This window comes from Asparagus officinalis, chromosome 2 (assembly GCF_001876935.1).
Source record: "Asparagus officinalis chromosome 2, Aspof.V1, whole genome shotgun sequence".
Taxonomy (NCBI): Eukaryota; Viridiplantae; Streptophyta; class Magnoliopsida; order Asparagales; family Asparagaceae; genus Asparagus; species Asparagus officinalis.
The window spans coordinates 9632765-9648057 of record NC_033795.1 but is presented as its reverse complement, the minus strand read 5'-3'; the positions used below and the strand labels follow the sequence as shown (position 1 = coordinate 9648057).

Genomic DNA, 15293 nt, shown 5'->3' with positions numbered 1-15293 from the left:
TTAAATTTTAAAAAAATTTATGAAATTAAAATTTAGAATTCTAATATTTTAAAATATATTTTTGAGTTTTGAAATTATTATAGATATAAAAAATTATTTTTTATTTTTTAAAATATTACGACTATTATTATAAAATTTTGAAAATATATTTATACATTCTTGAAATTTTAAAAAATCTTTGGCTATATCTTTAGTAACTACTTCAAATCAGATATTCAGATATAGAAAATTCAATTTATAATTAGATATTCAGATATAAAAAAATAGTCTATAATTAATTCTTTAGCAATATATTTAGTAACTAATCCAAATCACAAATAAAATCAAATCCTTTAGATATAATCAATTTAGAGTATTATAGTGATTAAATAATATATATTAATTTTTTTCTACTTTTAAAAATATTATAGGAATTATAATAAATTTTTGAAAACATATTTTCTCTTCTAAATCTTCTAAAAATTTTTAAAATTAAAAAATTTGAATTATAATATTTAAAAACTAAAATTATGTCAACAACTTTTGAATTCATGATTTAGTTAGCAATTTTATGTTAACAACTTTTGAATTAGATAATGCCAAAATTTTATTAAATTTTAAATTAATTTAACTACCAAATGTACTTCATTTGCAAAAAAATTTGAACCATTTCAAATTATTGTAATTTCAAAATATTTAACTATTAATGAAATAATAATAAAAATTTTATATTTACTAATTTTTAAAATTTAATTTGAAATTTATTACATTTTTAGATAGCTATGAAAATATTGTTTTGATTATTTATTACACAATAAATATATATTCAATTTTTAAAAATTACAGTGATTAAAATAAATTTTTAGTTTTCAAATTATTACAATGATTAAAAATTATTTTTAAAAAACATTTTCTATTTTTAAAAACATTACAGCAATTATAATAAATTTATGAAAACATATTTTCTATTTGTTAAAATATTACAGCATCTAAAAATTTTTAGAATATATTTTAAAGAATACTAGCAAATTCTTTTTAAATTGCATATTATAAAAATTGATCTTAGTAAATACAAGTTACTCATTTAAACTATTATAACTTACTTTAATTTAATGACCTTATTTAGTTCATGTTCACAATTTTTAAAATATTTCAAATTATCTTAATTTCAAATTATTTATTTATGAAATAATATGAAATTTTTTATTAAATTATAAATTACCAAATTGATCTTATTGAATACAAATTATCAATTAAACTACTAAATTTTACTTTAATTTAACTACCTAAATTAGATAGTGCTCACAAATGTTCAAATTAATTGAAATTAATATAGTTAAAAATATATCTTAAATAATAACAAAATTTGTCTAAATTTTAAAGACAAATATCATGAAATTTTAATTCAATCGTTGTTAAATAATTTATACACAAATAAATTTTTTACCCAAACCACAAATTACAATTTGATTTTTATTTATTTCTATATTATTGGAAATATTTATTTTACTAATTTCCAAAATTAATTTGGGTTTTAAGACATATTTTGATAGTTGTGAAAATATATTATTGATTATTTATAATATTTGTAGCTAAAATAATCTTTAATTTTTAACAATAAGTATATGTTTAATTTTTTAAATTATTATAGAATTAAAATATATTTTTGCTTTTTAAAATTTTTATAGTGATCCTATTGTAAATTGTAGATTCGATAAAAATTTATTTGGGTAAAACTTATAATTTCAATAAAACAATATCAAGATTTTAGAAGTTGTGAAATTTTATTTCAATAAAAGTGAATTAAATAATACCAAGATTTTAGTAACTTTTAAATTACCAAACCTTACTTTAATTTAACTACCTAATTGAGATTGAGTTATCAAATTTTCAAATTATTTCAATTTCAAAGTATTTCTAAAATAATTCCACAATTAAGTTAAATTTCAAAATTTCAAATTGATCTTACTAAATACGAAATACCAGTTTAAATTGTCAAATCTTACTTTAATTTAACTGACTAATTTAGATCGTGTTCAGAAGTTTTTGAATTATAGCAATTAAATTTTTAATTTATTTTTTTAAAAAAATTATAGTAATTAAAATATTAAAAAAATATTTTTGGTTATTTAAGATATTTTTGTAATTAAAATAATCTTAAAATTTTCATAATTTTGGATAGAAATCCTGGGAATTGAAAAGTTATTGGTTTGGCGATATCCTTCTTATACTGATTGCAATAACAACTTGAAAAAGATCAATGAGGTTCTTTACTGCAATCATCATAAAAAAGAAATTAACTATGTAGAAGGAAGGTAAGCATGATTTTATAATTCTCATAAAAATAAATTATTTACAATTTATAAAAATTAAATTGAATAATCAATATATAACATAAATATGTATTTAACTTTAGGTACAAACTTATCTTACAAGTGACAGATGAAACATGCATCACTATATTTGTAATATTCCATTATGACATTCTTCATTTGATGAAAACTTGTTCTTCATAATTAACATCTTCGTTGGGTTTGGTAAACTATATCGAAGTTATATTAAAGTTTTAATATGTTTTTAATTTAATATATAAAATTGAAAATTAATATATATATTTACTTAAACCTGATCTAGACAACAAGGAGATTCTGCTTGGAATCAAAAGATTAATTAGTAGAAATATGCATTTTCATGTTGCGGTTACAAAGTTTAACACAAGTAAATGCATTGAAGACTACATGGTTATTAAAAATCATTGATGATGATGTGGACGATGAAAAACTTAACGGGCTGTTACTGCTAACTAATGGAAGGGTAACAATTTTATAATCTTAATAATAAAATTATATTACTCAATTGTATGCAATATATTCATTATTTTAATACTAAATTATTTTTATCAAAGAATGAAAAATCACTCAATATGACGCTAATTGATGGCGATGACAGTCAATCAATTCAATATACTCCAAACTTGTCAACACCTGGAAATAGTCTTGATAAAAATTCGAACAAGAATGTGTTTGCTAAATATAATATTAGTTTCATTATTTTAATAATTAAATCATTAACATGTTATTTTAAGACGAATATATTATTATCACAAGATGAGAAAACAATTGAATTGAATCAGAATGATACAATTGATAATTAATTTGTTGAATTAACTCCATACTTATCCATATCGATATCCACTGCTAATAGCAAAGACAAAAAGAAGATTTTAGATGTTTCGCCTATCGCTACACTTGACTTTTCTGCACTTAAAACTCCACCTACAACCAATAAAAAATAAGGCTACAATCAGGTTGACTTATTTATACATTAATTAATTTTAATATATAATTTTTAATGTTAAATTTACTAAATAAATATGCTTTTTATTTTGTAGAAATAGACAAAGAACCAACTCTTCCAACATTAAAGAAGAGGATTAGACGGAGAAAAAAATAATTAGAAATTATTAGAGCTTTTCTTACTGTTTTTCTTATTACATCCTATGAATAGTTGACTGATTGAGAATTTTTTTTTTGGTGATGCATCATTTGCAAATAATATTTTTTGAACATTAAACTATCTTATTACTTAATTTTATTTATGTGCATTTAGGATATTTTGACTATCTTTATTTTATTCATTTATTATGAAAAATTAGTTTAAATGATCTTAATTTTAATTATATCTTTATATAAATTGTTTAATATCATTATTTTCAGGAGGCTACATGTTAACCAAACTCAATGGGGTGGGTGAGAGTGAGGTTCATATATTTCGAAGGGGGTTGAGTCGTTTGATCTTGAAAATTATATTCGGATAAAAGTGATTGAAACGTGACGAAATATAGATGAATTGCGATAAGACTGTGTTTACATGACCTAAAACACTAGTCTTTTTTTGAAAGTTTCACATTAGACAGTGCGAAATGTGTTGTTCGCGTGTACGTGCGAAAGTAAAAGAAAAGGTAAGTTGACGCTATAATTTTATTCTTTGCATTTTCAACAACAAAAAGTAGTCGTCTCTGTTGATTTTAGCGAAGACGACGATGCGTCACAGTACGTCGTCTCAAAAAGACCTTCGAGCGCAGCAGAGTGGACTGAATTTGGCACATCAATTGCTGATGTTCTAGAGGATATCGCAACCAGTCATTCTCATCCCACAAGTCCAGCTCAACCTAAAAATCCAGTCCAGCGCACAGATCTAGAGGGAAGCACCAGCACCGACGACGCCTCTAGAGCGCTTCTGAATCTACAGAGAGGACCTAAAGAGACGCATACGACAACACAAAAAAAGTAATTTTTATCGCAAAATTTAGTTGTTTATGATGTTGCATGTTGTGTTAATTGTGAAGGTTACTGTTAAGTTATGAAAGTAAGCTTGCAGTTGTCAAGAAAATTCATTAATTGTTTAGGTTGTGCATTAGTTGTTAAGGTTATGGATCAGTTGTGAAGATTACCGTTCAGTTGTTAAGCTTACTATTAACATGTGGTATGTTAGTTGTTAAGGTTATGAGTCTTTTGTGAATGTTATTTAACATGCGGCTGTTAGTTGTGAATGTTACTATTGATGGGCGGTTGTTAGTTGTGGAGGTTAATGTTGACTTGTGGCTATTAGTTGTGAATGATACTGTTAACTTTTGACCTGTTAGTTGTTAGTGTTATGCTTTTATTGTTAAGGTTATTGATTGGTTGTTGAGGTTAGGCTTTGGTTGTGAAGCTTATAGATTTGTTGTTAAGGTTACAGTTTCTTTGTCAAGTTTACAGCATAATTGTTATGGTTACAAATTATTTTTAAACTAATCGTGTCTTGTGGTTTTGCTTTGTAGAAAAAAGGCAAAGTCCCCATCAGAGTTGCGGCCTACTTTTAGCTTTATTGCGTACTATGAATTCATGCATACTTTAGTGCAGCATATGGGGCAAAGACACTGGGAGGCTTACGAAGATAGTGTATTCAGACACTATATTCATTTTGGCCCTCCTGGTCTTGATCTTCCCACTTTCGAGCACGTGCTGAGACGATGGGATGAGAAAAAGATGAAATTTGTCTTCACTGATACAAAACTAGAAAAGACATTGAGTACTCATTCAACCTTGATTGGCTAATGAGCCATACATGGTTCTCCAATGAGGGGGATCTTGTTGGCCCCAACCGAGATAGGAAAAATTAAATTTGGTTGATGATGAAATTAACCTATTTCATATGCTAGTATAGAGAAAGTTCGATAGGAGCTAGAATTTTCTACGATTGGAACATGCAGAGTTCTTTTGTTCTGCTTGTGTGAGGGATTTAATTGTGAAAATTTATTCATTATTTGAGAACAAGGATACTTTATGCGATATTGTGGAGTAAAAAATTGAGTTCTGATGATGATTATTATTATTATTATTATTATTATTATTATTAATCAATCAAGGAAGTACTATTGCTAGTAGCATTCAGTTATTCTAGAGATTATTGATTTGATTGACTGCAGATTTGCTGCATTTGTATGTATTATTGCGACTAGAGGTCCACAATGGTCCGGATTTATCTGGACTGACCGCAATCGTATCCGTTTAGAAAGCGGATATGGTAAGAAAAAATTAAAACCGGTCCGATATGGTTTCAAATACGGTTACGATTTAGATTTTTTATCTAGATATGATTTTGGATACGGTTATCAGGTCAAAATTACAGATATGGTCCGGATATCCGGATATTTGAAATGTGTTAAGTATAATACTTGTATTGGGTCGGGTCTATAACATATACTCATGTTATCTACAACCTGACCCAAATTTAACTCAAAAGAACTCCAGAGACTAGAGTCGGTAGTACTGCAGACCTAAACTCAAAAACCCTTAGTCTTCTTTCCAAATGGCAACCCGCCTCCGCCTCCAAGCCGCCTCCGAGCTCCCGCTCCGATTCCGCCTCCCACTCAGCTCAGCCTCCAAGCCACCTTCGAGCTCCCGCTCCGCCTCCGCCTCTTTGCAGCTTAACTCTTCAAGAAGTCTGCAACCGCCTCATCCTCTTGATTGACGTAACGACGACCATCGACACCGCGATGACGACCATCAACGACGTCTGACCTCCTCTTCTCCTCCTCAATTTGGTATATCACTAAGGTGAATTCAAAACCCTAAGCCCTAATTTTTTTTGATAGAAGCCTAGTTTCTAGCATTTGTTGACTGAATTAAAAAACCCTAATTTTTTTGATAAAAATCTCTAACCTATTAGTCCTAATTGTTTTTAGTTGCATATATGATTGTATTTTGCATCATTATATTTTTTTTGTTTGATTAAGTTCATAAATTTCAATGAATAGGTATTAAAATTATGTCGTCTAATCCATCAGTTCAAGCTTCTAACGAAGAACCCACAGTCGAACCCCCCGTTGAAGTGGTCATTGAACCCGCAAGAGAAGAGTCTTATAATAAAACAGAGGAAATATCCTATTCATATATATTTCTCAAATATCCGATTAGTATTCGTATCATATCCGTATCCGACTCTCTAATATCCGAACTATATCTGTTTCTATTTAATGTAGATATGATAATGTTTTTTCTTACCGATAAATATCTGAACCGAATCCGTATCCGTTTTTAGAAAGTGGTTATGGTTATGATAAGTTCCATATCCGAACCGTATCCGAACCGAATGCACCGTCAATGGATACTATGTTGTATCCCCACTTTTATCAAATTGTACGATGAGTTAGTATATTTACAACGAAGAAGCAATTTTCCCTTTCTAAGGGTCTGTTTGTTTGCCTAAAAAGTGGGAAATCAAAGAAATGGAAAACTATTTTTAAGAAGAATTGTTATAGGAGTGTTTGGTTTGCTAAAAAAAGAAGGAAATCAAAGAAATGGAGATGAGATGAGACGAGTTGTCACCTTATTATAGGATGATGTGAGTGATTTTTTAAGAAAACTTGTTTTGATGTTGTTTGGTTGGCGAAAAAAATAAGGAAATGAATTATAAGAAACATATTTCTTATAATAGGTTGTTTTCTTTTGTTTGGTTCATAAGAAACATATTTCTTATAATAGGTTGTTTTCTTTTGTTTGGTTCATTCTTAAAAATAAGAAAATAGATGAGATGAGATGCGTTGTCATTATATTATTGGATGATGTGACCCACACTTAAGGAAATTGTTTTCCTAGCTTTTTGAGAGGAAATGGTTGGAAATGAAAAGTTAATGAGATGAGATAAGTTGTCACCATCTTATTGGATGATGTGAATTATTTGAAATGATGAGATGAGATGAGTTGAGTGATGTTGTGGATGAAAATAATATTTTATTAGATGTGGTGGATGAGTTGTTGGATGAAAATAATATTTTATTAGATGTGTTGGATGAGTTGTTGAATAAAAATAATATTTTATTAGATATTGTGGGTGAGTTTGAAGGATGAAAATGGATAAAATTATACTTTTTGAGTTTTCTCAGTTTTCATTTCTATTTCATGGTTTTTTAAGAAATAACCAAACAGGCCATAAAACTAAAACTAGCCCTATTTCTGAAGGCCCTCACCATTTAGTCCCTTCATTCTTCTCTCTCCGATCAAACGCCAAAACTCGCAAGCAAGAGGAAGAAGAAGAGGAGCTCCACAAAAATGAGCGGCCACGATTCTAAGTATTTCTCTACAACGAAGAAGGGAGAGATCCCCGAGCTCAAAGAGGAGCTCAATTCTCAGTACAAGGTACTCTCTCTCTCTCTCTCTCTCTCTCTCTGTGGATCTGCTAGAACTAGGGTTTAAATTCGCTTATCCTTTCTTTCATTGAACGGATCGACTTAAGATCTCGTCAGATCTATGATCTGTTCGTTCGAATCTCTACGTTTTCGATCAATTTCGCTGCTGAGTGCGTGAATACTTGAATTTGTGTCATTTTGTTTTCCCTAATTTGTGTCATCTTTTTTGCATTTTCCCCTCATTTTATCCTAAATGTGTCAATTAAATCATTTATGCTACCTATAGACTTCATAAATGATGATGATAATAGTAGGCATCGGGTATTGCAGACCATCTAATGAAACCACCTTCATTTTCCTTAAGACCACCAATTAAACTACTAGAAATTTCTGAGTTAGAGAAGATACTTTTTGTAATCCCACTCTTAACTCAAGAAAATCTCAATCTTAGGATCATTACTATACCCTCTACGAAATTTCTATGCAAATATCCAAAATCTGTGATTATATGTTATCTTCTAACATTTTACTCAAAGTCAGTAGAAAACTATACTCATGCTGCTATGCACAGCCTGTAACAATACAAAGATCATACCTCTTTGAATATGCGAGTATGCTCTTTCGAAAAAATATGGTTACTTATTAGAGTTCTTTTGATTTTTTAGACAATTATAGCTGTTGAAAGCAAAGCTTTCGAATGGTGGCTGACAGGAGTAAAGTTGGCGATCGAGTGGAGCTACTAGTTGTTGGTTGGTTGATAGCGTATGTGTTATGTAAATGGTCAAACTAGTTTGACCAAACACTCAAAATGGTGTTTGCAAAACACTTTTGAAAATAAAGCACCATGGCATGATGCTTTTCTATTAAAACACAACAAGAAAAACACATTGGTTACCAAACACACCCTAATATTTTCCCACAGGGCTTCATAGAAATTGTCATGCTCTATATTGTATACGTGAGTGGTATCAGAACTGTAGTTGCTTTGATGTGCAAGTCTATCTCCTTGTTCTTCAATCCCTTGCTAACAGTGGGATGCTACCATGTGTATTTTTATTTTATAGGACAAGAAGAAGGATGCCGTGAAGAAAGTGATTGCTGCAATGACTGTTGGAAAGGATGTTTCCTCATTATTCACAGATGTTGTGAACTGCATGCAAACTGAGAATTTGGAGCTGAAGAAGCTTGTCTATCTCTATCTTATAAATTATGCAAAGAGCCAACCTGATCTGGCAATTCTCGCTGTTAATACTTTTGTGAAGGTAAGCATTATGTACACAGTTAAGTGCATTTATGAATACACTGGTGCTGGCACTTTGTGTTTCACTCTTTTTTCTCTGTTCTCAAATGGGATGTTGTTGCATTTTGCATTGTTGTTAGAGTATTTTCTGAGTTGCTACAGGACAATGCTATAATATGCAAGACTCAAAAGCAGCTTATTTCTGATGTAGAAAATACGTGCACTTATTTATGAGGTTAATAGAAAATACCTAGAGACCTAAATCTGATTAAACTATTTAACTGAAATATGGGTCAAATAAATGCGCATATAGCCACCCTTTGTTATTTCACGTGGGCTTTCGAAGTAAACGATAGATATCTATTTCTATTATTATTTCTTATGCATGGAAAACTGTAACATGGATAAAGCTTTATTTTATATCAATCGTTTTTTTCCTCAGAAATGATTTTCTTTTACTTAGGTTGCAATTCTTCATTATTATGAATGTAAATGAATTTTCATGGAGAACATTGTGCAAAAAAGATTCTGTTTTATGCTTTCATGGTATGATGCAGATATGTTACCAAATCTTTCTTTGATAATTATACTAGTGTCTCTGTAGGAGTAAGAGTAGGAAAGTGATATAGGTTAATTACTTTGCATAATTGTAGTTGTATCATTAACTTCTGGTTATTTTTGCAGGACTCCCAAGATCCTAATCCTCTAATTCGTGCTTTAGCTGTGAGGACAATGGGCTGCATCCGTGTTGACAAAATTACAGAATACCTTTGTGACCCTCTTCAGAGATGTCTTAAGGTTAGCTGATCTTACAATTTCTTCCGTCACATGTTACTTTCCTTCTGTTTTGTACCTTTTCCCTTTTCAAACTGTTTCATCTTTTTTTATCTTAACTCAAACAGTTCTCTGTTGCAATTGCAAGCTAGTCCATTAGCAAAGAGTAAAGAATTGGATTACTTTTTCTTAACATGTAAATCTAAGATTGTGTACTTTATTTGACCAGGATGATGATCCTTATGTTCGAAAGACTGCTGCGATTTGCGTTGCTAAACTATATGACATAAATGCAGAGCTAGTGGAAGATAGGGGGTTCCTTGACACTCTCAAGGACTTGATATCTGACAATAATCCCATGGTAGTTGCAAATGCAGTTGCAGCACTTGCAGAAATTCAAGAAAACAGCACTCGTCCAATTTTTGAAATTACCAGCCATACACTTACCAAGCTTCTGACTGCTCTTAACGAATGCACAGAGTAAGCTAATGTTTGGATTCTTTATCATATTCTTTTTCCTCCATATACTCACTTCATGAGAATGTGTATTTGCTTTCCTAGTCCTCATGTTATGCGCATGACTGTCTTGTGACTCGGTCTGATCTGCAAATCAAAAAGCATTACTTGTCACATTCAAGAGAGAGTTGTTTTCTCTTGTTTCCCCAGTTAAAATATTTCTTCCTTAGGAATATATATTCATCAAGTGACTTACTCAAAATACATAATCACTAGTTATTCCACGGACATATGGCAAGAAATTAGTTGACTCCTTTTTTTACAGTTACCGTAACTATATGCTCATTGATAGACTAGAGAACTAGTATTATAAGCTTGCGAATTTGCACTTCGCTTGTTGGCATTGCTTTATTCCAGTGCCATTCATACTATCCTGTAAATATGTTGAAGAACAGTTGGACAACACCTCTTCTCGAGTGCCTGTTGAAATATTGGATATATTTATAAACCTTTTTACTGTTGTGTTTTATATTAATTACATGATTCTTGTTCATGCCTAATATTGTAGTTAAGGTCAATGTACTAGTTGCTTATGAGAGGAAGTCATGGAAATATCCTGGTTTTGTTGGATTGCGCAAAGTGTTGAGTTGCAGGTGTATTCACAGTGGTTTATTTCATGAGAAAAGAAGGAAAGAGAATCTGATTGTTTTGGACCCACCTCTAGGGCCAAGTACGGGGAGGGTTTCAGTCAGCTTGCAGTGGTTCTGTAGTGTCACGTCTTGGGTTAGATTACATGATAATGTTACTGGGAATAGATAACCATCTAACAGAAGGTGGGATATGGAAAATCAAGCACAATGTGGTTTAGTGCTTGGCTTTCAAAATTTTCCACTGGTTACTAGTTTTTGGAGTTCACTGCTCTAATTATATTGCCATATTACCATCTAATATGCTCTTGTTGTTGAGTAGACTGGGTTGAAATGATTCTCAAGATTTACTTGTTATGCAGATGGGGCCAAGTTTTCATTTTGGATGCCCTATCAAGGTACAAGGCAGCTGATGCCCGTGAAGCTGAAAACATAGTGGAGCGAGTTACTCCCCGTCTCCAGCATGCCAATTGTGCAGTTGTGCTTTCTGCAGTAAAGGTATGCTGTTTTCTTTTTCTTTTATATATATTTTTTAATTTTATAACTTCTTCCATGTATTACTTGGTGACAAAAGAACATAAGCGATTTGTTACTGTGGCGGTTGTGTAGTAATGGTCTAGCCTTGTTGCAGTATCTTGATAAATATAAAAAGTATGAAGTTCAAGTATAGAGCTATAGTTAGGATGTAGCTTTTAAGTGAAATCGGATAAACATTTTCATCCATTTTTATTCCATGTAATGTTTAAATTTTTATGATGTTGATGCTGCAGATGATCCTTCAGCAAATGGAACTGATTACTAGTACCGATGTGGTTCGAAACTTGTGCAAGAAAATGGCACCCCCTCTAGTGACACTTCTTTCTGCAGAACCTGAGATACAATATGTCGCATTGCGTAACATTAATCTTATTGTACAGAAACGACCTACTATCCTTGCACATGAAATTAAGGTGTGTTTGTATAATAATTTGTATTTATTGCTGAAGTGTTTCCTTTCCACCTCTCATTCTAATTGATTACATCTCTCTTTCCAACTTGTCTATAGGTGTTCTTCTGCAAATATAATGATCCAATATATGTTAAGATGGAAAAGTTAGAGATTATGATAAAGCTGGCTTCTGACCGGAATATTGATCAGGTACAGAATGGAAGGATTTACACGACCTTATTGGTTTTATATCTTTTGCATTTCTGCTTTACTTGTTAATAACTTTCTTTTCAATTACTGTAGTTATCAGCTATGTAGCACGGACACGGATCCGACACGGCCACCGACACACCGACACAAGGCAAATCCTAAAAAATATATAGGATACGTGTGTCCGACACGGACACGACACGACACGGCTTCATGTTATGCGTGTCCGTGCTTCATAGGTTATCAGGTCATATGAATATTATATTCTTTGATAGTTGGGGACAATGTTCAAGAACATGGTTTTATTATGTGTGCGATGTGGGAGCGCTTATTAATCGGGTTATGCCAATTATGCAGTTTTGATTTTTTAATATGTATTTATTATTTATCATATGTTAAAACATATAAAATTTATAAAAAATAGAAACTATACTTAAATGCTTGGACTAATCTATCTCACCAAAGAGCTTCGAAGGGAACGTCGGAGAGCTTTGAGGTGATCGTCGGAGAGCTTGTAGGGAGAGTGTCAGAGGTTATACCATTTTCCAGTGAGTTTCCCCAAGCGGCTCAAGTTCGAGCAAGTGTCGATGAAGGCTGGAGATTTTTGTCAGTCACTAGGATCAAACAAGAGAGAATAGAGAGAATAGCGGAACTTTGGAGAACTTTAGAGTCAGGTTTTTTTTACTTTAATAGTCAGGCCGGGTTTGCAATAAACGGGTTTAACCGGAAAGTATTAAAAAGAAAAGCGCCGCATAAAAGAATATGCGGGCACTTACTGAAAATCCACACGATTATGCGGATGACTGCATAATGGAGCGCTTTTCCCCTAATCGGAGTCGTTCCAACCCGCTTAAGCATAAGCGGTCGCTTAATCCGCATTTTATGACATTGGTTGGGGACCCTTCATCTTTCACTTGGAAAAGAAAAGCAATTCTATGAAATTTGTGGACTGACATGATGTTCACATGTGTCCCTTTGATAGTAATATTGTTGTCTAGACACGACAGGGGATAACTACATTCAATATATTTCATACTTCATTATCTTATTTTTCGAAAGTATTAACTAAAAGACTAATAGCTAAAATGACAGATATGTATAGGTCTATTAGTTAGCAAAGAGTGCATTGGTCAAATGGAACTATTTACAAAGTGTATATAGCATATGGATACAAATATTGATTTCAATAATGCTCATTCCAGCCAAGCTGCTTGTGGATTAGTAAGGAAAAAGAAAAGAAAAGAAAAGAAAAACAAAGGCGGAGGGTTCTGGATTCTTGCTGAAAAAAAGTTCCTATTGATGCGTACAGGATGGTGTCCCTGCCAGGAAGTTCTCTCTGACCGTTTTTTTATGTATTACTGCCGTAACAAACTTCAATATTCCTGACAGTACAATCTTGGTCTTTTGGGAGCATGGGCAGCACTCTCCAACGGCGAAAAATCATAGATTGGATGCTTTTATTTTGCCAAGCAGATCGATCGCTAGCTCTATTTTATTTTTAAGACCTGCTTTCTTTGCACATTTGCTGTAGTAGTTAAGCCTTGTCAGGCCTAAGATATACCAGTCACTTCGTTTAGGAATCAAAGGGTTTCAGTCTAATGAATCACATCAACTTGGATCAACTACAATAAAGGAAAAGAAAATAGAAAAAAGTATCAGTTCTGTGAGAAAAACAAAGAAAGCTATTTGCTGTTGGTTATTGCTGGAGATTTCTTCCTGTCAGCACCTAGTTTAATATAAACTTGGAATTAGTTGGCACTTTCTGTTGCAGGTACTCCACATTCTAAAAACACCCCCACCCCCGCGCCCCCAACACCACCACACACACACACACACACACACACACACGAGTGAAGTTCTTATGAACTTAAGTGGGTAGAAGCTTGTTGTCCACCAACTTTTTTACCCATTGGTTTCGCTTTGTGATTTGTGCTAGCATGTGATCCAAAATCAATGCACACATCTCAAGATAGCCTTGATGTGTAGCACAAATCTCGAAGATAAAATCAAAGGCTAAAAATGTTGATGGACAAGAGCTCCTTTCCACTTTAAGTTTACCAGAGTTCTACTCTGTATATTTTTACCCTATATGTGTATATACATACATGTAAAGTCAAACAATGAACTCTGTGCCTGCTTGAGTGAAACAATAGTACAATGATGGGTCACTCTTACAGTTCAGAAACAAACAGAAGCAAACATTCCCATTAGTCGTAAATGAATATAAATGAAGAGATTTAATATTATATATGAACTTCTTGGAATTAGTTTGGACTTTCTGTTGCAGGTACTCCACATTCTAAAAACACCCCCACCCCCGCGCCCCCAACACCACCACACACACACACACACACACACACACACGAGTGAAGTTCTTATGAACTTAAGTGGGTAGAAGCTTGTTGTCCACCAACTTTTTTACCCATTGGTTTCGCTTTGTGATTTGTGCTAGCATGTGATCCAAAATCAATGCACACATCTCAAGATAGCCTTGATGTGTAGCACAAATCTCGAAGATAAAATCAAAGGCTAAAAATGTTGGTGGACAAGAGCTCCTTTCCACTTTAAGTTTACAAGAGTTCTACTCTGTATATTTTTACCCTGTATGTGTATATACATACATGTAAAGTCAAACAATGAACTCTGTGCCTGCTTGTGTGAAACAATAGTACAATGATGGGTCACTCTTACAGTTCAGAAACAAACAGAAGCAAGCATTCCCATTAGTCGTAAATGAATATAAATGAAGAGATTTAATATTATATATGAACTTTTTGTGCTAATACCATTGAATGATGGAAACATAGTTTTCACGGAATTTCCTTTTGGATGTGGATGCATATAAATCTTTCAATGCAAATGGTGAAAATATCTAACACGCCAAGTGTGCCTCTTTTAGATATTGATAAGCTGTTTTTTACAGGTTTTGTTGGAATTCAAAGAGTATGCTACAGAAGTAGATGTTGATTTTGTTAGAAAGGCTGTTCGTGCAATTGGTCGATGTGCCATCAAGCTCGAGAGAGCTGCAGAACGGTGCATCAGCGTTTTGCTTGAGCTTATAAAGATAAAAGTAAATTATGTTGTTCAAGAGGCCATTATTGTCATCAAAGACATATTCAGACGTTATCCTAACACGTAAGAACCTGTTTTCGCTACTTGTCTAGACAGCTGGCTAATTCTGCAGTACTTCTGAAGGCTATGTATTTTTCATAATTCATAATAGTAATAAAAACATTTTGCATATGTTTCCCTTTTATAGGTATGAGTCGATCATTGCAACACTCTGTGAGAGCTTAGACACTTTAGACGAGCCAGAGGCTAAGGTACTTGCTAAACTTGAGGATGATCTGGACATGTTCAGCTTATTGATCTCATGGGTTCTTTTTC

General features: G+C 32.2%; 1 protein-coding gene across 1 annotated transcript in view; it reads left to right on the top strand.

Moving 5' to 3' along the window:
* Positions 7478-15293, top strand: part of LOC109830190 (beta-adaptin-like protein B) — a 10200-nt gene continuing 2384 nt past the window's right edge. The window contains exons 1-9 of the mRNA XM_020397374.1: positions 7478-7661; positions 8716-8913; positions 9576-9689; positions 9895-10145; positions 11131-11266; positions 11539-11718; positions 11814-11906; positions 14830-15041; positions 15166-15229. Of these exons, the coding sequence (XP_020252963.1) occupies positions 7575-7661; positions 8716-8913; positions 9576-9689; positions 9895-10145; positions 11131-11266; positions 11539-11718; positions 11814-11906; positions 14830-15041; positions 15166-15229 (1335 nt within the window). The 5' untranslated portion in view covers positions 7478-7574. The remainder of the gene's footprint in view (positions 7662-8715; positions 8914-9575; positions 9690-9894; positions 10146-11130; positions 11267-11538; positions 11719-11813; positions 11907-14829; positions 15042-15165; positions 15230-15293) is intronic.